The sequence below is a fragment of the Equus quagga genome, chromosome 6 (assembly GCF_021613505.1).
Source record: "Equus quagga isolate Etosha38 chromosome 6, UCLA_HA_Equagga_1.0, whole genome shotgun sequence".
NCBI classification, from domain to species: domain Eukaryota; kingdom Metazoa; phylum Chordata; class Mammalia; order Perissodactyla; family Equidae; genus Equus; species Equus quagga.
In genome coordinates, this window is record NC_060272.1 from 75,531,704 (window position 1) to 75,553,875 (window position 22,172).

A 22,172-nucleotide genomic window follows, 5' to 3' on the forward strand; every position below is an offset into this window, starting at 1 on the left:
TCCTTGGGGCTTAGGAGCTCTCATTCCATCTGCCTCCAGTTCTAATCCTGACAGAACTTCTACCCTAGAGCTTCCTAACTATACGTTACTTCTTACCTCCCTTCTCTGGTTTTCTTTGTCTCCAAGAAACACAAATACTTACCTCAGTTTGAGGCATTAATTTTTTTTTTTAATTCTTACTGTTTCTTCTAGTCACCTTCTGTCCAGATTTATCAATACATTTTCTCTTAACTTACCCTTTACTCTAGCCTTAACCTGCATGGAAAAGTACTTGTGATCTATTTTCTGTATATACTGCATTTGAATCTCCCCTTTTCCTCTCAAAATCCCATTTGGCTAAAAACATTCAAGAAATCTATTCAGCGCACGCCTTCAGAATATTTAAATCTCCATTCTGCATAGAACTGCTCTGGTATAATCAATTAATACAACTGCGAATTCCAGATCTAACCACAGAAAGCAAAGACAACAGGGAAAGCCCTTAAGGAGGCATTTTTATGTCGACTCAGAATTCAGCTTGATACGAAACATAACATGTACCATAAGGAGCATTAATAAAAATATTAATCACTTATTAAAATCTTTTAGACTAAAACAGACTTCCTTTCTCATTTATGCAATTACTTGAAATGTGGAAATTAATGGAAAATAGATTTTGTAATAATTTTTTTTAAAGAGAGGTATATTTAAAAGTAATGGAGTCTCAGAAATTTGGACCATTTGTAAAAACTATCTTTGCTCTTTATGAGGACATTTGATGACGTGTAAGACATAAAAAAGCTTAAAAAAAAAAGACGCCAAAAATAACCAGAGATGTATGTACTGATTTTATACAAGAATTTGATAGTGTTCCCCCCATAAAGAAACAATGTATATATCCAACAGTAGGAAAACGGTTAAATAATTTTGGTATATCAATATAATACAGTAATCTCCAGCTTTCAAAAAACCTGTCTTAGGGCCAGCCCCAATGGCCTAGTGGTTAAGTTCAGTGCATCAACTTCAGCGGCCCAGGTTTGGTTCCCAGGCACGGACCTATACCAGTCGTCTGTCAGTGGCCATGCCATGGTGGTGGCTCACGTACAAAAACAGGAAGATTGGCAGAGATGTTAGCTTAGGGGAAATCTTCCTCAGCAAAAAAAGAAATGTGTCTTAGAAGAATTAATAAAGATGTTTATGATATATTGAGTACGTAACCATGATAGACCAATTCTTACTGGCCCTATTGTATCAACAACAAAAGATGAAAGTTATCTTATAGGCCCAATGAGCAACAACTGCAAATCATGTAGCTGAAGCATGTGAGAAGATGGAAACCTTGTCCTCAGATGACCTCGAGCCACCTAGGAACCCAAAGTTCCCTAACCATGGAACTCGACGTGATGAGAAAGTGGCTCTAGTAAGAAGCAGGGGTCCCTTGATTTGTAGTACACAGGACTTATAAGACCCTTACACTCCCACCATCCCATCAGATTCTGCCAAGCTAGTGTTTTGCATAACCACTCCCACTCCCAACTCCTGAAAAGTCTGTCCCTGCTTTGCTCAGGGAAACAGATTTGAGCTTCGCCTCCTGTCTCCTTGCTGGCCAGTCATACAATAAAGCGCTTTCTTTTCTCAAAAGCCAGTGCCACAGTACTGGCTTCTATCTGGCAGCAGGCCTTTGCTCAGTAACAAGTATAAGCTATAAAACCATATGTATAATAAAATACCATCATTAGAAAGATATATACAAAGCATTACCACTGATTTCCTCTGATTAATGAAAATTCTGTATCTTTTTTCCTTTGTGTTTTCCTGTGCTAAGTTCTCTGTATTATCTTATTAGTACCATCAAATATAACCAAAAACCTTGGGGTGGGGGGATGCACTAAAGGTCTCATTCATTTTTTTGTGACATCTTGGGAACCTTCATAAGAGGGAGAATATAAGACAGTTATTCTCACAAGAACAAAGAGAAAAGAAGTATAAAACCAAGTCTATTAAAAAGGACTTGTGTCACCCTAGGCACATATGCCTTACGTTCCCATTTCCTTTTTTAAGCAAACTATATTAAAATTACCTTATATTATCAGTAGGAATTTGATTGCAAGACACTGTAATTTTAATTGAGCAACTAGCTGATAGGAACAAGAGCACTCAGATTATTAATCAAGGAAAATGATGAAAAGCTCTCCTGATTGAATGTTAATTGCTACACTAAACTGTTATATTTGAGAAAAAAATCAATATTCTACAGCTAGAAAACCAAGTAACACACTACTAACCAAAACTGTCTTTAAAAGTGGCTTTCCTGCCGCCTTATCACTCACATCAGAAGTTAGTAACACTCAAAGGAACAAAGATATGAAAATTATTAAACACTAATTTTTTTATTTTATTGGATAAAGATGTGAAAGCTTTTGATCCATTTTCTTTAACTATAAGGGTATTCAAGTTATAAATTTCCTCTCTTTCACTACTATGACTGTTCCTAAACTCAATACCAATATCAATATTTTCTCATTGAAAATATTTCAATTCCCTGAAGAGCCTGGTAAAAATCTAATACTGACAAAATTTCTGGCCCTTTAAAGTCAAGTGTCTAATTTGGATGTAATGGGAGCATGGCAACTGGTAAAAACCTACAGATTTCCCAAACGTTATATAGAGTTGTAGGGGCTTCAGAGGTCTATTTGGTATCTTTTCTTGCTTTATGCAAAGTCATTTATATCCTCACAACCCTGACCTGCCCCCAGAGATGTGATGAGAATCAGAACGATCGGGTGAATCAGGCCTCAATTGCTAATATTCCTTTTTGGGAAAAAACAAAGAAATTCCTTCTAGACTCCAGGTCTGTTCTTCCTTCCCTAGAACCACCAGAGAATTAATCACCCTGGATTATCAGAGTAGGTCTCCCAGGGCAAGTCTACGCTGCTTAAGGCAGGTATGACTAGCCTAGGGGCAAGGCAAATCCTTAAAAGTTCCCACCGAGATTCCCCCCCAAGACGGCATCTGTAGACAGTCTAGTCTCTCTCTGTATCACTTACAGGAAGTTCAGATAAGTGTACATCACCCACCCTCATCTGAGGAGTGGAGGGTTTTTTTTGGGGTGGGGGCTGCTGGTTAACACAGGTATGGGAGGGTGGGCAGAGAAGTAAGGAAAATTAAGATGGTCCATTTTTATCTGGACCTACTGAATAATGGTCAGATACTCAAAGGAATAAAAAAGTAGATTCTGTTTTGATTTTATCTTGGGAATTAATACTCAGTAAAACAAAGACTTCTAATATGACAGATTCACTCATTCCTAAAATTCTGCTTTAAAAACCTGATGAATGATTACAAAATTAGAAAATAACATAAAATATTCTTTCAAACTAGCATTCTTCCTAACAATTTTAGATCATAAAAAAAATTGCATATAACTTTCCTCATCTCCCATAATATATTTCTACTTAGTGGAAAACACCACAAAAACTAAAGATTCACCCAAAATGTAGGTGTCATTTATTAAGTGCTAGTGTTGTAGCAAGTCATAATAATTCAGTGTTTCCTATTTGATGACCATATTGATGTCAATTATACATGCTTTTTAACTTCTAAGTACTCACCAAATTGATTTTATTTACTGTATGTTGCACCTAGAGGGGTACTGAGTGAATGAACACCAATGAATAAATTACTGGTAATCATGCTATTCTATCATCAATTAATAATTTAGTATCTTAGCTTCCTAAAATTATATCTTTGGTGTACATATCCCCATACTCTCACTCCTCTTTTTGTAAGGTTCTTTGGGCTGCAAGCGCAGATGCACACGAGGACCCTGAAGTCGGGGAGGGTTTTCTCTCAGGATAGCTGAGCACTGCTCCCCGAACAGGAGCTGAAAAGCCGTCCTGGGCAGGTCTAGGGGCCAGCTGCTCTCTCCACCGTGCTGGGCCCTGTGTCTCTCCCGCGTCCGGCCCCTGTTTCTCTCTGCACATTCCTTTCCCTTTCTTTACCAGCTGGCTCTCTCCCTTCTCCTAACCTCTGCCCCCTCTACAACTTCGGCTTGCAGGTGGCCATCAGGACTTCTTCAGTCCTGGATGACATCTCAGCAGTAGATCCTATAATAAACCAGCAAATTCACTGTGCTTCTTAGTTCAAACTTGCTGCAAGAATATGACTGACGCAGCTCATCTTTTCAATCCAGACACATGGTGTCTAATGTCGCAGGTCGCATCGCTGGTACACACTCCAATCACAATCTCTCGAGTGACTCCTAGCCTCTTGTTTCAAAGCTCCCCACGAGACTCTACTAGAGGCGGAGCTGAGATTCACTGAGGGAGCCCAGCTAAGGACTGACCGCCCTTGAGGCCAGTACCAGTCCCTGGTCCACTCAGAGGCTACCGTGATTCGTGTGTACAAATGTAACTAAGGCCAGAGTGGTGCGTTAGTTTCCTACGGCTGTTATTCCTACTGGCTCAAACTACCACAAACCTTGAAACAACACAAATTCATCATCTTACAGTTCTGGAGGTCAGAAGTCTGAACTGGACCTCACTGGGCTGACACAAGGTGTTGGCAGAGCTGTGTTCCTCCTGGAGGCTCTCGCGGAGATTCGTGTCCTTGCCGTTGTCCAGTTTCCAGGGGCTGCCTGCATTCCACGGCTCTCGGCGTCTCCTTCCATCTTCAAAGCCAGCAATGGCCGAGTCTTTCTCACGTCACATCCTTCTCACAGTGATCTTCTACCTCCTTCTTCCGCACTTAATGGACCCCAGTGACTACAATGGGTGAGGATAATCCAGGACAATCTCCTCCTCTTACGGTTAGCTCATTAACAACCTTAACTCCTCCTTGCTGCGTCACATAACATATCCACAAGTTCCAAAGATTAAGACGTGAACGTCTTTGGACGGGCTACCATTATTCTATCACAAGTGGACTACATGGAACAAAACGTACTCTGTGGGTAGTTTCAACTTACCAGAGACTGTGGCCAAGCAGGCACCATAAACACAGCTAACATAACACTATGCTGAATATTATGCATGCGATATAGCTTGACTACTAAAACTTTAAGTTTGTGTTTGGTTTTCATCACTTATACTCTACGCCAATAGACATTTCAGCCATAAAAACAAGAGACTAAGACGTTCTTACAAAAATGTATGAAGGCAAACAGAAACATTTCCACCCCTCAATAATTTACAAGGTATCTTCCTGTAATTATATGAATTTCCACATTCATCAACAACCACTACCAAAAATCAATTGTAATTAGTTTAGATTCTAGAAGAACTCGAAAACACATTTTAAGTAATTTCCAAGCTACTTTTGCCTTAGTCAATGGTTGCAGATATATTAAAAATCTATCAATAACAATATATAGTACAACTCTTTTAAAGAAAAATATACTTATCACAATGCTTCTTCTCCAAAATAAATAAAAGTACTTGAGGTTTTTTAAAAAATTCTCCTGTGCTTGAGGCTACTAGCATGTGAAATTTCATGGAGGATTTTCCAGTTATTAACAGAATTCCTGAAAAATTTAACTGTGAAAACGTGTCACCCAAAATGCCGTGTAAACCATCTAAACTAAAAAGGAGTGGATGAAGTGAGAGAACAAGATTACAACATAAATGTAAAAGTTAATAAGGAAGAAACACAGCCACGTACCGCATAACGACGTCTCAGCCAACAATGGACCACACATACAACGGTGGTCCCGTAAGACGAGGATCACACAGCCTAGGCGTCCAGCGGGCTGTACCACCGAGGTCTGTGTGAGCCACTCTATGACGTTCACAGGACAACGAAATCACCCAACAAAGCATTTCTCAGAATGTTTTACAACTTCAAAAAGCTTTGAGGAGAAAAGCATTTTCATGCATATTTGGGTCTTAAAACATGGAATATCCTTTGGGTGATTCACATTAACATTCAATTTAGAATAACAGAAAGTCTATTCTTCCCTATGTTTGCATTTGCTTGTATGTACCTAACCTAGGTATGTAATACATGGCACTGTATATACCTAATAATCATATTTGACCTCAATTCGGAAGTCAGCACCTGCATTTGAACTTTTAGTAGGCTAAAATCAGCAGATCTCACTAATTTTGGGCTTTATTCTTCGATTCATTTGGAATATTATTTAATCAACAAATACTTACAGAGCATCTACTGTGTGCCAGGCATATTACAAGTGTTAACTCGCTTTCAGTTTATTACATTTTTAAAAAACAATTAGTCCCGTCCAAAGTTTAACAAAATAATTAAAAGTTTTTTAAAAACCACCGCTTATCTTATCTTCATTTTAATAAGCTTTTAAAAAGTAACACGACTTTAAATCCACACATTTGGTCTTCTCTAATCATTTGAGAATCGGTCATTCTGACTGCACATCGTCTCAGAGCGGTACTGCAAGGCCAGCAGGGCGCAGCCGTCCCTTTCACTGGGAGCTCGGGAGGGAGGGAGCAAGGCAGGCTCTTTCCTTCACAGCTACAGTCTCTTCTTTGGACAATCACATAATTGTTGAACAGAGATCAAATTAAATCAAATTTAATTTAATATTTAAATTCATAAAATGTCACTGGTGGTCAGAACAAAGGGATTCTAGAAATGAGAGACTCACTCAGGCTGCTCAGCTGGCGTATGATGGCAGCAAGGGTGCTGTTGGTGACGCACTCCAGCTCACTGGCGATCCCCTCGGGCAGCGCTCCTCGGCACAGGTGCCGGGGCTCGATGTTCCTCTTCACTAGCGGCATGGCTCACGAGCTGAAAATTAAAAAGACTTTTTTAAAGCTCACATTCACATTTTAACAAATCTAGAGTTTTAATTCTCTTGAAAACTGATTCCTTCCCAGGAAGTTTCATTATCCTATCATTTCTACACGAGAAAATCAGCTAAATATGTAATAGATGCTGAATTACTAATATGAATTTTATAGATTTCAAAGACAGATGTACAGTACACTCCTATTTTTATAAAAAATAATATATGCCAGACCTCCAGTTAAGCACGAGCAAATGAACACATGCATTTTCACCTCCCCTCCCTCTCCACTAAAATGGCAAGAGACAGAACAGGCACAAGCCCACAAGCACTCAGAGCAGGAGAGGACACCACAGCCCGACACTGTGGGCAGAGCTGACCAGGTTAAGACACAGAAAGGCCAGACTGAGGCTGCCAGGGGGAGGCCGGACATGAGCCCACCTGCACCACAGAACCTCCCCCAGAAAAGCCCGGGAAGAGGAGGCGCCAGTACCTATGAAGTAGGGGAGCAGGGGAAATGGAGGCGTGTGAGAACAGGACTGGCTTTTAAAAATCCACTCGTGGGGGCTGGCCCAGTGGCATAGTGGTTAAGTTTGCACACTCCGCTTTGGCAGCCCAGGGTTTGTGAGTTTGGATCCCAGGTGCAGACCTACACGCCTCTCATCAAGCCATGCTGTAGCAGCATCCCACATACATAATACAGGAAGATTGGCACAGATGTTACCTCAGTGACAATCTTCCTCAAGCAAAAAGAGGAAGATTGGCAACAGATGTTTGCTCAGGGCCAATCTTCCTCACCAAAAACAAAAACTAAAAAACAAAAAACCACTGGTGAATTCCTTCTCCCTTCCTGTGTTGCCCCTCCTCCACCCCATCCACCATGATTTACTCTCTGGAAAGGTGAATTCAAGAATCAGGACTTGAGACACTAGGCACAGCTAAAGGTCGGGGTAGGAAATGCACTGAAACCAGGAGTATTAAGCCAAAGCCCATACTGAATGGTCAGAGCAACCACTCCCCTCCTCCACCCCCAGCTCCCTTCTCCACCTGGCTCCCTGAACACTGGCAGCCTGTGTTTACTCCCCCTACAAAGAGACTGGAACATTTTTCCCTGGAGAATGTGTTAGGAGAAGAGATCTACGAACACTGATGCTGGGGCGGGGCACTTCCCCTGCTGAAACCGCCAACTAGGACAACCCACAGGACACCTGTCAATCACCTCTCCCGACACGCAGTTTTCCAATCAACTTTCAGTGCCTTAAATAAGAACAGACAGTAAAGGCTCATGAGGCACTTCAGGAAAGCCGCCTTCATTATCCTGCGAATTACTTTCACCTCTCCTCAGAAAGCACAGTATAAATAAAATAAAATCTCAACTTTCTCTTTCAGGAAGTATGCACAGTTTCAAACCTACGACTCATGCAACAAATCTACTGTTCACACAGCAGCAGAAAATCCAGTGGCTGTCGTTTTGACAAGACGATCATACTGCCCACTTGCAGGAGCAGAAACACAGCAAGCCCTAGGACCTTGGTGACATCTGTTAGCAGTCAAGCCAGCCCTGAAACGCCAATCTGGAATTCTTGTTATGCGAGACAAATAATGTCCTATTTGTTTCAAGCCCTCTAGCTGGGTGTTCGGCACAACAGTGGAATGGCACACGGCACGGTATCCTGCGCCTAAAGAACCGGGGATGCGGTAAGCACGTAATCAATCTCTGTCTGTCTTCCTCCTTTCTTCAAACCCTTTCTTCATGTACCCAATAAATACTTGCTGAGCACCCACCACAGACACAGCAGCATCTGAGGTGACAAGGACCCAGTGGGGAGTGAGAGCAGACAAGGTCCCCAGTGGAACTTTATTCTGGCAAGGAAGGGCGACCCTGTTCCAACAGCACAGGTTAAGGCTTGGGGTCATGGAACCATTTGTGGGGACCGAGTGCTGACCTCTCTGAGGAGTCATGGGCAGCCTCTCTGAGCCCACGACTGCTGACCTGCAATCTGAAGGGTGAATAAGGGCTAACTCACAAAGGGTCCCGGGGCAAAGGTCACGTGGGGAAGGAGGCAGAGGAGGGCAAAAATGCGTGGCAGCTGGAAAGGAAAAGTTCAATTATCCAATGTTTTTATGACTACTGCTGCCTTCTGTCCAGTAAGGTGGCCGCTGAACGTCCTGACCTTATTTTCAGACTCAAATACTACTTCACCCGTGGACACAGGCGCACTGCCTATGGCACATCACCTCTCTGTGCCTCAGTTTCCTCCCCGTAAAATGGAGATAATAACAGCACCTACCTTAGAGAGGGAGGATTTAATGAGTTATTACATTATTAGAAATCACTCACAGCAGTGCCTGGCATATAGTACATTAAAAAATTTCACTGATTATATTAATTTTATTACATCTTATATGTTGTTATCATGTTAATTATTCTTATAGGAATAAAAAAGGAACAGATTACTGTTCGAGGATAATGCTGAACTACAGAAAATAGATAATACTTACACAAAAATTATGAAAAGAAGAGGTACACCCCCAAGGAAAGAGTGCTAAAATAGGAAAATTCTAGATCTACAAGTCCCTAGGTGAAAGTACAAAGATTTACCATGAGTTGTCTTTTCTTTCTGGGAGAATTGATTAGAGCAATAGGATGGTAACTAATCAAAATAAAACAAACTAGAAAACTAGAATTCCTCATAGGGAAAAAAAGCAAAAATCATTAATAAACTTAATGAAAACATAAAGTATGGGAAAGAAAAATACTGACAACTGATCAGCAGGGATTCACTCCAGGAGAACTAGAAGGAAATGAAGCAACAAAAACCATGATTCCACACAGAAGCACAGAGCACTGCAGGTGGAGCGGCCGATGGGAGGACGGGCGGCACACGCTTCCAAAGGTGGCACAGGTGGGCTAACGACCCGATGGACACAAGGCTCTCAAGTCATCAGCAGACTGCTGGTGTGTGAAACTGGCCCAAGCATGAGTAAGTTTTTAAATCATTTCTCAAAAAAAGGGTTTTACAAGAATTTGGGATAAACACAAGATTTAGGAGCTGAATGCTGACGATGTATATAACAGTCCCCTCTTCCATATTCATTTCGTATTTATTCAGGATGAAATGTCACTCTTTTCCCATATTTTTTAACTGACATGCCCAGAAACATCCCAGTACAGCATCTCCCCAGCCCACCACGCACACTTCTTTGGACCTGCAATTGTTCAAATACACAGAATCCTAATTATACACATACCACACAGAGGTCCCACCAGCGTGGCCAAAGCTAGTTAAAGACCTTCTCCTCCTTCCCCTGAACTGAGGAGCTCCCTAATACCAGACGTGCCGCGACTCTGGCATACCTGGGAGCTGGCACAGGCTGTTTCCCACACAGTCAGTCTTGAAAACACACACAAGACTTTCCCTACGTTCTCAGTTAGAAGTGCTCTCATCTGCTCTGATGCCCACTCCATCCCTGCCAAAAGCCTTCAGTTTTATACTTAAGACACCGCCCTCTCGTGTCACAGTGAACTGCTGACTTAAAACGGGAGGCACAGGAAGGTTCCACGTGTATGTGGGAGACTTACTGAAAGTACTGACCTAGAGACTTGCTTATGATGGTATTAGGGCACAAAAGAGAATGGCTTAACTCTATAGGTGTATTAATCGTGTCTTGAATTTTTTTTTTTTGAGGAAGATTAACCCTGAGCTAACTACTGCCAGTCCTCCTCTTTTTGCTGAGGAAGCCTGGCCCTGAGCTAACGTCTGTGCCCATCTTCCTCTACTTTATACGTGGGATGCCTACCACAGCATGGCGTGTCAAGCGGTACAATGTCCACACCCAGGATCTGAACCAGCGAACCCCGGGCCACCGAGAAGCAGAACATGTGAACTTAACTGCTGCGCCACCGGGCCGGCCCCCCATGTCTTTAATTTTCTGTATTCTGATGCTCCGACACCCGGGACCTTGCTGACCCTGAAGGGACTGCCCTTCCCAGGGTTAGCCAAATCCTGGAGCTAATAAACTCACCCAGGAGCTCACCTTTCAATGCAAACCTACCAACCCAGAGCCCATACCCCCACAACCTCCTCTATCGGGCTCTCATGCTCAGGGCCACTATCACCCCAGGGCCGGGTACCAGACAACTAGGGACAACACTGTGCCCTACCACCTTCCGAAATTATTCAAACTAGCCAATCCTGAACCTGCTTACCCTGCCTCACCTGTTCCTTCATGCAAAAACCATCATAAAGGCTTTTACACCAGCTCCCCCTCACTCCTGCCTCCTGACCAACCCTGGTGCTTCACCATGTGGCCCCCTGTGGTGCGGCCTTCCCCCTCCTCTTGGGATCTGTAACAATCTTTCCAGTGGTAATCGTCTCTTGATCTGTGTTGGCTTCACTATACCTCACATTTTCTATTAATACATCATATTTTAAAACAGTAGAGAGGTCTGAGAAGGATTCAGAAGAGGCAACATGTCAGCTGTTTGTTCATTTCTCACTTATTATTCCAAGCAGCCTGCAGGAGTCTATGTGCCTGGTACTGGGCAAGCAATGACGACTGTCTTTTCTCTCAAGGTGGACTATAAACTACCTGAATTTAGAGACTGAGTCTACAAATTCTGTGTTCCCCACAATGCCTTTCACAGTCCACAACACAACTCAAACATTTAAAAATCGTCTGCCGACTATACTCGCATGTAATACACATATTTCTATTTGGCCTTCTCTTTGGGCTCTTCACCTGTTGTTCCAGTATTTCAGCTCTGCTAATTAATCCTAGCCTTCAGTTCTCACTATCATTATCCCTTTATCTGGAGCTCCCACACTTGTCTAAATACAAAGGACAACAGAGAGAGGACATGCTACTGTCTTCACAATTTTAGAAATAGGGTTTTGCAGTTTCTTTTTAAAGTTCTAATCACCTAGAAATGACTTTCATGGCTTTCCAATTCAGTGTGAAGTACTCTAATAGATGCATTTTTTCCCAGATAGCCTTTATGTTATCTGACACTAATCCACTTTTGAATAAATTGAAGAGCAAGGAAGAGGTAAAGGAGAAAATGTTGGGTCAGTCATTACTCTTGAAAATGGTTTGCAATTACAAAAACAAACATATAACGCATTAACCCAATTAGTCACCGATGAACTACTTAGTATGCCTCTCAGTTCCCTCATCGGAAGAACTATGACCCATCCAACTCATTCTTCAAAGTCATTCTATACGCTAGGAAAAAAAAATCAAAGATTGCTGATCAAATATTTACGGATTATTAGAGGTTACATAAGGTATTACTGGTAAATCTGTAGTTTGTCCAACTTCTCTGGGAAACGTCTCAATTTAGAGAGACACAGCCTGGTTCACATAACTGTGAACTAGATTCAAGACACAGGTGGAACCAGGTCAGAGTCCTTCCCTAGGAATTTGGAAGTGGGACCATGATACCCAGATTAGCTGCCACTGTCTTGAATGGCAGAGATGGGTAACTCTTTCACCACATGAAATGGAGACTGACAAAGTTAGCAGCAAGAAATACGAGAACAGAGAAACTGGCAAAGACAAGAGACAGACAAGGACTCCCCAACGGCTTTGCCCAATCTCCCTTGGACCACAGACAACTATGAGAGAAACTGCTCCCCTCTCCCCTTCACTAAGGGTCAGACTTGCACCTCCCTGCCTTTTCTAGCTTCCTCTCTATTTCCTTTCACACAGACATTTACCCTAATCAAATCCTTGCAGGTGTGGATCCCTTCTTGGCATCTGTTTCTCAAAGAACTCAGACCAATACAAGTGGCCCCGAGAGTGATCTGAGCAAAAAGGTTGTCAAGATGGGGATTCAGGACTTGTTCATGTACCACTCTGCAGATGAACAGGATACTGTCCTAACTGATGGTCCCTGCTGCAAGGTCCTGATCCAACTGCTAAAGATTTCACTGGTAGTGTCCCGGAAAATGTCCTGGTGGAGTAAAATGCCGTGATAGGCATAATAACACAGACACTTGGAAAATACAGAAGGAAAAACACCTACAAAAACAGCAGAGTTGGCTAGTTACTGCTAGGTTGTACTGATACCCTGCATAAGGATGAGATACTGCAAGCTGTTAGCAAACAGTTAATAGCTAAGTGTGAGAACATCAGAGCCTTCTTGGCGGGTCCTCATCATGACCTGTAATGGAACTGCAAGCTGAAGACCCAACTGTGAGAGTTATAGAACTCAAAACATTTGAATACTCAGTCAAGGTAGGTCTACTATGCAGGTCCAGGCTATGGTAGAGAAAACCTGGGATCCTAAAAACTGGAATAGGGACTTCTGATGGATGCCCATGATGATGTTGAGTCTAAACACCTCCCCATTGCCCCACTAGGACCCTCTAGAAGTGGTAAGCACACCAATGGGCTGGAAGATGCTGCAGAGGCCTCTCTCCCACAAGTCAGCAGGTGGCTTCTGCAATTAGCTGCAGGCATCTCCTCCTGGATGTCAAGTTGATAACTAGTTCTGGGCCTGATGAGGGAGGAAAGAGATTGACAACATCATGCTGAATGAACAGAATGAGCGAGTGGTGGGTGGTTTGTACACTGGAGACCTTGGTAAGACACATGCACTCCCAAGTATGGAAGATAAACCCTATGAAGACTCAGGGTCTGGCAACTACAGTGAAGATTCTAGGGGCCCAGTGGTCAGGGGCATGCTGGGATATCCCCTCCTAAGTAAAAGACAAATTTAACATCCCTCACCACAAAGAAGGAAGCATGGCGCCTGTTAGGTTGGGTCCTGGGAACAACGCATCTATGAATACTGCTCTGGCCCCTAGACTGGGTGACATGGCAGCTGCCAGCTTTGAGTGGGGCCTGCAGCAAGACAGGACTTTGCAACAGGACCAGGTCATGGTGTAAGCGAGCTGTTTAGGCCACATGACCCAGTGGACCCTGGATGGTATGGAGGTGTCAGAGGTGGGAAAAGACGCAGTATGGAGCCCATGGCAAGCTCCAGGGAGAGAATCAAACACATGCCCCTGGGATTCTGAAGTATGCCCACGCCATCACAGTAGAGAACTGCTCGCCCTTGGAAAAAAGTTCTTGGTGTATTACCAGGCCCTGGTAGAGAAGATAGAATACCAAGGGACCAGGCGTTCAAGGCTCCCCATGATGAGCTGTTTGTCAGCCAGGTTACTAAGTCAACACACATCACTGCTCACAGTTGGGGTGTGTTCTCTGCACCCTGCTTCACGAGAGTTTCCTCATAGAGAAATTTGGTCTTTGTTTCTACTGAGACTCTGGCACAGAATTGGACTTCTAATTTCTCATGGAAGAGTTTGGCTTTTTTTCTTACTGCTGGAGCCCCAGACAGATGGCAAGCTATTTCTCAGGGCTGGTGAGCACAGTTTTTCTACTCAACTTTTAAGGGATTTGACAACCCTCTGCAAACCCCAGCGTTCATTCTGAGGACTCAGTTCTAGCTCACTGCCTCAGCCTGGCCCAAGACACATTTCTGGATGTGAAATGAAAACCTAGCCTCCGGCATCCATTTCAGTGTCCATTCCCCGCTCAACTCCCTTAGCTTCTAACAGCTATAGCAGAGCTGCCAATTCGTTCTTTCCAGCACAGCAATATTTTTTAAAAGATGTATATGCACACGCACACACTTGGTTATATTTCATCCAGCATTTGTACATGCTCATAGCAATCTGAGTAACTAATTTCACTTCATAATGTCATTTGTGAGGAATCTCTTAAGAATCCCTCCCCTCATCTCTGACCCTCATTACTGTAATGCATCACATTTCACTGCCCCATAACCCTCCCCAACGCAGTCCTCGAATGTATTTCGAATGATAAACAGTGACACATATCAAACGTTGACTAGGTAAAGTGAAAAATCAAAAAGGAGAATGGGTGACCAGCAGAAAATGACATAAAGTGGATACTAATTACAGAAAATGGGGTAGAATGTTGAATACAGAGCAACTCTGATTTATGTATTACCTCATCAAATTAACCTCGTGAGTCCCTGCGTACACTAATTACATCTTCCCTGTCTGCCTGACACAAAAACGTGCGCTGGGCAAAAAATGTATAGTACTAATGATATTATTACTTTAATTTTAATATTAACATCATATTCATTACTAAAATAAGATACTTAATAGTTTCCCTCTAGTTTTATTTATTGTACAAGTAACCTGAATTTTTCCTATAATTTTACTTACTATGCAACTAATGCTTGAATGGCATCTAACCTCTCCAAGTAGGACTCGTCTAATTAAAGTCAAATGATTAAAGAATTTCAAAACCACATCAATGTGTTTTCTACTTTAAAGCACCTCTCCTATCTTCCAATAACTTATTTAACCTCTTTTTAAAATTCCATATACTGAAATTCTTAAGTTTTCCTATAATGAGATTAATTGCAAAGTTTCTAAAAAAGTTATAGAAGTAATTCAACAAATATCTAAAACAGTATGAAGCTCTCTGAATGTCCCTTTCCATATCCATTCCTGTCCACACTGAACCACCTGGAAGGTGTCTCTGCGATGAGCAGTCACCTTAGTAATCCAATTAGTGGATTTTTCCTGATATCTTATTGTTAGTGATTTTCAGTTTAATTTCATTGTGTTCAGGGGACATGCTTTGTCTGATTTTAATTCTTTTAAATTTGTTGAGATTTGTTTTATGGCCCAGAAAACGGTTTGCCTTGGTAGCCGTTCCACGTGCACCTCAAAGGAATGTGTATACAGCTGCAGTGACTGATGACGATGCTGCGTTCCTCTGCTCCCTTGGCTGGTTCTTAGTATACTTCTTCTACGCGTTATTGAGAGGAGTGTTGAAGCTGCCACAATAATTGTGGATTTGTCAATTTCTCCCCTGAATTCTATCAGTTTTTGTTTATGTATTTTGCAGGTCTGCTGTTGAATATATACAAAAATTTAAGATTATCATGTCTTCTTGGTGAAGTGAATCCATTGTCACGATGTAATGTTCCATTTACCCCCGGTAACAATTGCTGTCCCAAAGTCTATTTTGATATTAATGAAGTCATTCCTTCTTCCTTTGATCAGTGTTTACATAGTAAAACCTTTTCCTTTTAATCTTAACTTTTCCATGTCTTTAAAGTGGGTTTATTTTAGACAGCATATAGCTGGGTCTTTCTTTTTTATGCAATCCGACAACCTTGCACTTTTAATTGGTGTGTTTAGATCATTTACATTCAATGTAAAGGCTGATATGGTAGAATTTACACCGCCCATCTCTCTAGTGGTTTTCTATTTGTCCCATCTGTTCTTGTGCCTTTGCCTTTTTGTGCCTGTTCTCCTTTTTGCCTCTCTTTATGCTCTCTTTTAATTACTTTTTATGATGTCATTTTATCTCCACAACTGGCTTTTATTCACTTTTGTTTTAACTTTTTTTAGTGGCTGCCCTAGGGCTCACGATATACATGTTTAACTTATCACCTTCAAATAATACTAAAACACATCATGCATAGTGAGAGAACATCATATATTTAGAACTGTATATTTCCAATTTCTCCCTCCCGTGCTCTGTCCTATTTTACTTCTGTTATAAACCCACAATACATTGTTATTGTTTTTACTTTGGACAATTGTTGTTTAAAATAATTAAAATAATGAAAAATATGACTTTCATATTTACCCTCATTTTCACCATTTCAGGGTTTCTTCATTTCTCTGTGTAGATCCAAACTGCCGTCTGGTACTCCTTCTGCCTAAAAAACTTCCTTTAACATTTCTTATAGTGCAGATCTCCTGGCAGTAAATTCCCTCAGCTTTTGTTTGTTTGAAAAAGTCTTTATTTTGCCTTTATTTTTAAAAGATACTTTTGTTGGGTATAGAATTCTGGATTGACAGGATTTGAGGCTTTTTACAATTTTGGTCTTTCGGTACTTGAAAGATGTTATTCTGGGAACCCTGGTTTACAGCCAGTTGGTCAGAAGCTCAGGTGACAACCTAGGACTTGTGATGGGCATATGACGTAAAGGCAGTCTTGTGGGACTGAGCCCTTACCTTGTGGGGTCTACACTAACTCCCACTAGTGTCAGGATCGAATTGAACTGTAGGACAACCAGCTGATGTCACACAGAATCGCTGATGTGGGGAAACACACACCCTGGTGTCAGAGGCACAGCGCTGTGTGTGCAGTGGAGAACTGAGAGCAGACAAGAAACACAGGAGGAGTGTTTTTTTTCCTACACATTCTCCTTTTCTCTTTTCCTCTCTCTTTTTATGTTTCTTTTTATGTTTCTTTTTATGTTGTACTGACTTAAGCTTCAGTTAGCTGATTCTTTCCTCAGCTATGTCCAGTTTGCTGACAAATTCAATTTATCATATTTTTTGTTTCTAGTAGTTTCCATTTAACTTTTTTAAAAAATAATTTTAATCTCTCTGTTGATATTCTCTATGAGTCCATGCATGTTGTCCACTTTTTCCACTACATCCTTTAATACATTAATCATAGTTAAAGTCCCTATCTGACAGTTTCCATACCTGGAATCTCTGAGCCTGCTCCTGTTCACTGCCTTATCTCCTGACAACAGGTCACTCCTCCTCGCCTTTTTTGTGCCATGGTTTTTGCTGAATAATGGACATCATTGGTAGAACAGTAGTAAATGAGGCAAACAGTATTTCCACCTGGAAATGGGCTCACATGGTCTTCTGGCTTGCCATCACTAGATTAAGTCAACCTACTCAAGGTTGAACAGATATGTTGCTATTGTTGTCTACTACAGCACAGCACCAAAATCCCCTAGCGATGGGCTATTACCTTGTGCCCTGTATGGGGTCTGGAATGCCAGATTTTTCTTAGTGCTCCTGCTCCACCCTGCAGTCCCTTCTCACTTGTGTCACAAAGGTGGTCCCTCTCCACATTTGCCATCCAGCAGAGGGCTGCTGTTGCTTTGTTTCCAGGAGCCGGGTTCACAGTTGCAGCAGGGAAAATTCTTGGCTCCCTTGGCCCAACCTAAATCTTAGGAAGGACCTGTGGACCTGGACCTCAAAGTGGGGCCTCCTCAGCACCTGTGCCTCTCTTCCCCATGGCAGCTAAACTCTGCCTCGTAACTGTCCCCATCTTGGGCATGAGAGTTTCCTGTCCCTTGTGCAGCCAAAGGAGAACTCTGCTTTGTGCCAGTGAAAGATCAGGGGCCTAAGAGGTGGCCCTGCTTTTGCTGCTATGCTTTGCCCCAGAAGCAGAGGATCTTTGCTGGTTACAAAGGGCAGGAAGAAGGGTTTCCTTAGCCTCCCACCAGAAGCAGTAGCTATTTGCTTGGGTCCTGGGGGTTAGGGGATCTGCTGCCCTCTGAGCAACTTTCATGCCACAGGAGAGAAGGGTCTGGGGGAGCAGACGGTACGTTACATTGTGCCTAACCCCCAGCATGATGAGCTCTTGCACGGCTCCACCACCAAGAGGGGTTCTGTCTGGTCTCCAGGCCTCTAATCCTTCTATGAGCACCTGGTGGAAGCCTGTAGAAAAGAGTCTTTGAGCGAATGTGAACTTCCCTTGTACCTGGGCTCCTGGTTATTCTAAACTGATGCGTGTTAACCCACATTCACCCTCTAAGACCTCATTTTACCTGCTTCTGTGGGGTACACCGGATCCTCCCACGCTCTGCTAAACGTTAAACAGCTCAAGTGTCCCGTCTCTCCTCAGGAGGCCTTGACCCTCTTCAGAGTTCAAGAAAAATGATTACTTTGTACATCATGTGGTTTCTCTTTCTTATTGATGGAAGCAATGTTCTCTTGTAACTTTTTACATCCTAACTGGAAGAGAAACTCTCAGCTACCACAGTAAGAACAAGATGAACATATCAGCTTCTTAGTTAAGAAGACTTTGAAGTTTTAACTGTATTCCCAAAGGAGGAAGGAAAGTAAAGGACATTTCTGATGAGTGAACACTTGAGTGTACTCTGAGTATTTGTGTGTGCAGACCCCAAAGTGAGCAGATTATTTTGGAAAGAAAAGAATAATGCTACTATATTTGCACAGAGCACAGCTTTCAGGCATGGAATACACTGCAATGGGCAGTATAAATTACATTGAAACCCGCCACTCTGATCATTCCCCAATTTATACTGTGACTGTAGAAAGGGCTGATAGGATGCAGAGTAACTATATTAACTGCACTGTCTTTATTTCACACTTTAAAACTATAAACTTACGGCTAGTTAGAGCTGGTTGAGTGTACAAAATTGAATGAACAGATTTTCTGACAGATTTTCTTCTCCACTATGCAGCCATAAAGACTACCCTGTGGTTGTGAGAACTTGCACAGTTTGCAGACCCTGACGGTGTTAATGGTTCTGTCTTTCCTATTCTGATATGCTGGTAACCTTTGCTCTGACTGCTGCGTGCCAGGCAAGCGGAGTGCCACGCCTGGCAGAGCACAGCCACACAGCACAGCCTTACCACATACACCAAACCAAACGTGTGCCTGCTGCAGATGTTGGGCTTTTTAATCACGCGGACTCCTATGTACGAGTTCTGTCCTCAGAATGAAAGTCATCCAGGCAGAAGTGGTCCTGTCCCCAGGCCCACACAGAGCTCAGCATGGTGCTGCCCGAGCCCTTCCCCTGACTTCCCATGGTACTGCCCACTGGGCCCGTTTCATTCTGAGGGGCAGGGCCATGTCTGCTCACTCCAGTTTTACAGCACCCTGCTTGCCGACTGACATTCTCCAGGAGATATGCACCACGAATGTCATATCCCCACAGCCAAAGGAAGAGCGTGGGCTTCCTCAACTCCCACCCTGCTACACTATCTTCTAGAGCTACACGGCCTCATCTCTTCTTTTAATTAAGCTTTAGAGGAAAGTTGTGATGGAGCAGGGGGTGGAGGGGGAAAGACGGCATGAGACGTAATCAACAGTGTTTCACTGGGATCAAAGTTTACGTTTTCTACTCAGAACATGGTCTGTATGTTTCTGCATGATGAGACAGGAGGGCACAGTGACACAACACTGGATTAGGAACTGGGGGACCTGCGTGCCAGTGCCAGCACTGCCTCGAACACTGCATGGCCCTGTGCAAGCTTCTTAATCACAGCGGGCCTCAGTTTCTTCTTGTGGAAAGCAGATGCACCCCCTCAGCTTCCCTCCAGCTCTGATGTGCTCCGTTTCCTCTCAGTTCGACCTTCTGCTGCCTTTCAGAAACACCCACACTGGATTCACCTGCTCTCCACACAGCTAGTGCGTTTTTATTATGCTTTAGCCTATGGAATACAAAGAATAAACAGACAAAAATAAAACAAAATCCCTTTCCTCAAGGAATTAATGGTTTCATGAGGGAGACAGACATATAAATAAAGTTACAATCCAGTGTGACCAGCACTATCTTAAAGGTATTTCTCATACCTGGAAATTAAAACAACCAGAAAGACTCCACGGGGTGGGGACACACTGTGCGGCACTCCCACGGCACCGCGACTGGCATGGGGAGGCTCCCCCACAAACACCAGCGGGTGGAAGAACGGTGTTCTTATTCAAGTAGCATGCCATTAGTTTTAAAAAGTTTTCTGGTCTTTGCTGAAGAGCCTCAACAAGTAAATAGTAAGTATCCCAAGAAACAAAGCAGATTTATGTCTACATGATGATATATCTGAAACCTCTGCCAAGTACCTATTTTTGGAGGACATATCAGAGGCAAGAAGTGATCATTTGTCTTCTGTGGGCTACAAAATGGCACCTTAAGACACTCCAGGTGGAAACTGACCTCTGGTTTTAATGGAAAAGGTGGAGAGAAGACAGCTAGGTTGTGACTTCCCTCCACCAAGGTTTCCACCATTGGCTCCTGTCTTGTCGTTTCTCTGCTGTGCAAAGAAACCTCAAAGCCAGTAAGGGTGGAGAAAAACAATTGCTCATGAAGGAGAACATGGAAAAGCAACATGGGGAGCCTGTTAAAAAAAAATCCTTTCTCTTACCCCTGTCCTTCTCTTCTGGGTGTCACGAGTGAGGGTGAGAGAGGCTTGAAAAAACTTGTTGTAGAACCTTCCACCATTTATTTCTACTTATCTATATTGACTTTTATGCTCTGTTATGTCCTTCTTTAGTTTGGATTTTTTAAATTTTAAATAAATTACTGAGTCCCTACTAGATGGAAAATATTTTTTACATATATTCCTATTTTATTTCCGAGTCCCTAGATGGGTCTGCTGAGCATATGACCAGATACTCAGTATATCTGGGACTTCAGAATACATTTTATATTTGAGGCTCCATTTGTTTTATATTCCTTTGTCATGCATAAAAATTTATTCTGATGCATGTTACTAATCTAAGAACCTCACAGATGATTTTACTAAGAACTATTTTCCTTCCCTGTTTTGACTAGTCAGACAAAATCAGCTATTTGATAAAGTAATAAACTTTCTTTGGATAAATGGAACCTGGGAGATCTAGACCAACTTCTTCATTTTACAACCAGAGATTGAGACAAACAGAAGCAGTATCTCCTGGATCGCGGAGATCTGCCAAGGACGAGAAGACACTAGAATCTCAATTTCTGACTTCCGCTAGTGCTCTGCCTACCACACTCTTATTTGTAAACATTCCTCCTACAAGTCCTATTTGAAAATATACCAAGAAGCCAAGGCTCCTTCACTTGAAAATATACCAAGAAGCCAAGGCTCCTTCACTTCTCTGTCTTATCGGTACATAAAAGCAGCCCAGGTAGCAAAAACTGTCTGCCTCAATATCCAAATAATCCTTGACTTCCATGCTTCTAGTCTCTCTCCTTCTCACCACCCCTCCCACTATGGAACTAAGCACGTAACCACCTGCTGTGAGGTCAACTGACTGTAAAAGGAAGAAGTTGGTCTACATTTCCAAGATTTCGTTTATAGAAGATATTTCATCATTTTATTTTTTATTTTCATTTTTTTATTGCAGTAAGATTGGATTATAACATTATATAGCTTTCAGGTGTATATCGTAATATATTCCAAATTCTGCGTAGATTACATCATGTTCACCACCCAAAGACTAATTACAATCCATCACAACACACATGTGCCTAAGCACCTCTTTCACCCTCCACCCTTCCGCCCTTCCCCTCTGGTAATGACCAATCCAATCTCTCTTGCTATGTGTGTGTTTGTCACTGTTTTTCTCTTCTACTTATGAGTGAGATCATTCGGTATTTGACTTTCTCCCTCTGACTTATTTCACTTAACATAATATCCTCAAGGTCCATCCATGTTGTCACAAGTGGCCAGATTTCATGATTTCTTATGGTTGAGTAGTATGCCCTTGTGTATATATACCACATCTTCTTTATCCATTCTTCCCTTGATGGGCACCTAGGTTGCTTCCAAGTCTTGGCTCTTGTGAATAATCCTGCAATGAACATACGGATGCAAGTATCTTTATGCCTTTGTGTTTTCAAGTTCTTTGGATAAATATCCAGCAGTGGAATAGCTGGATCACATGAGAGGTC

The 22,172-nt window shown here is 42.4% G+C and overlaps 1 protein-coding gene across 4 annotated transcripts in view; it reads right to left on the minus strand.

The window, feature by feature from the left end:
* Positions 1–22,172, minus strand: part of WASF3 (WASP family member 3) — a 121,910-nt gene that overhangs the window by 36,440 nt on the left and 63,298 nt on the right. For all 4 annotated transcript variants that reach the window (XM_046664587.1, XM_046664583.1, XM_046664586.1 and 1 more), the window contains one exon: positions 6,596–6,738. In XM_046664587.1, coding sequence (XP_046520543.1) covers positions 6,596–6,728 — 133 coding nt within the window. In that variant the 5' untranslated portion in view covers positions 6,729–6,738. The remainder of the gene's footprint in view (positions 1–6,595; positions 6,739–22,172) is intronic.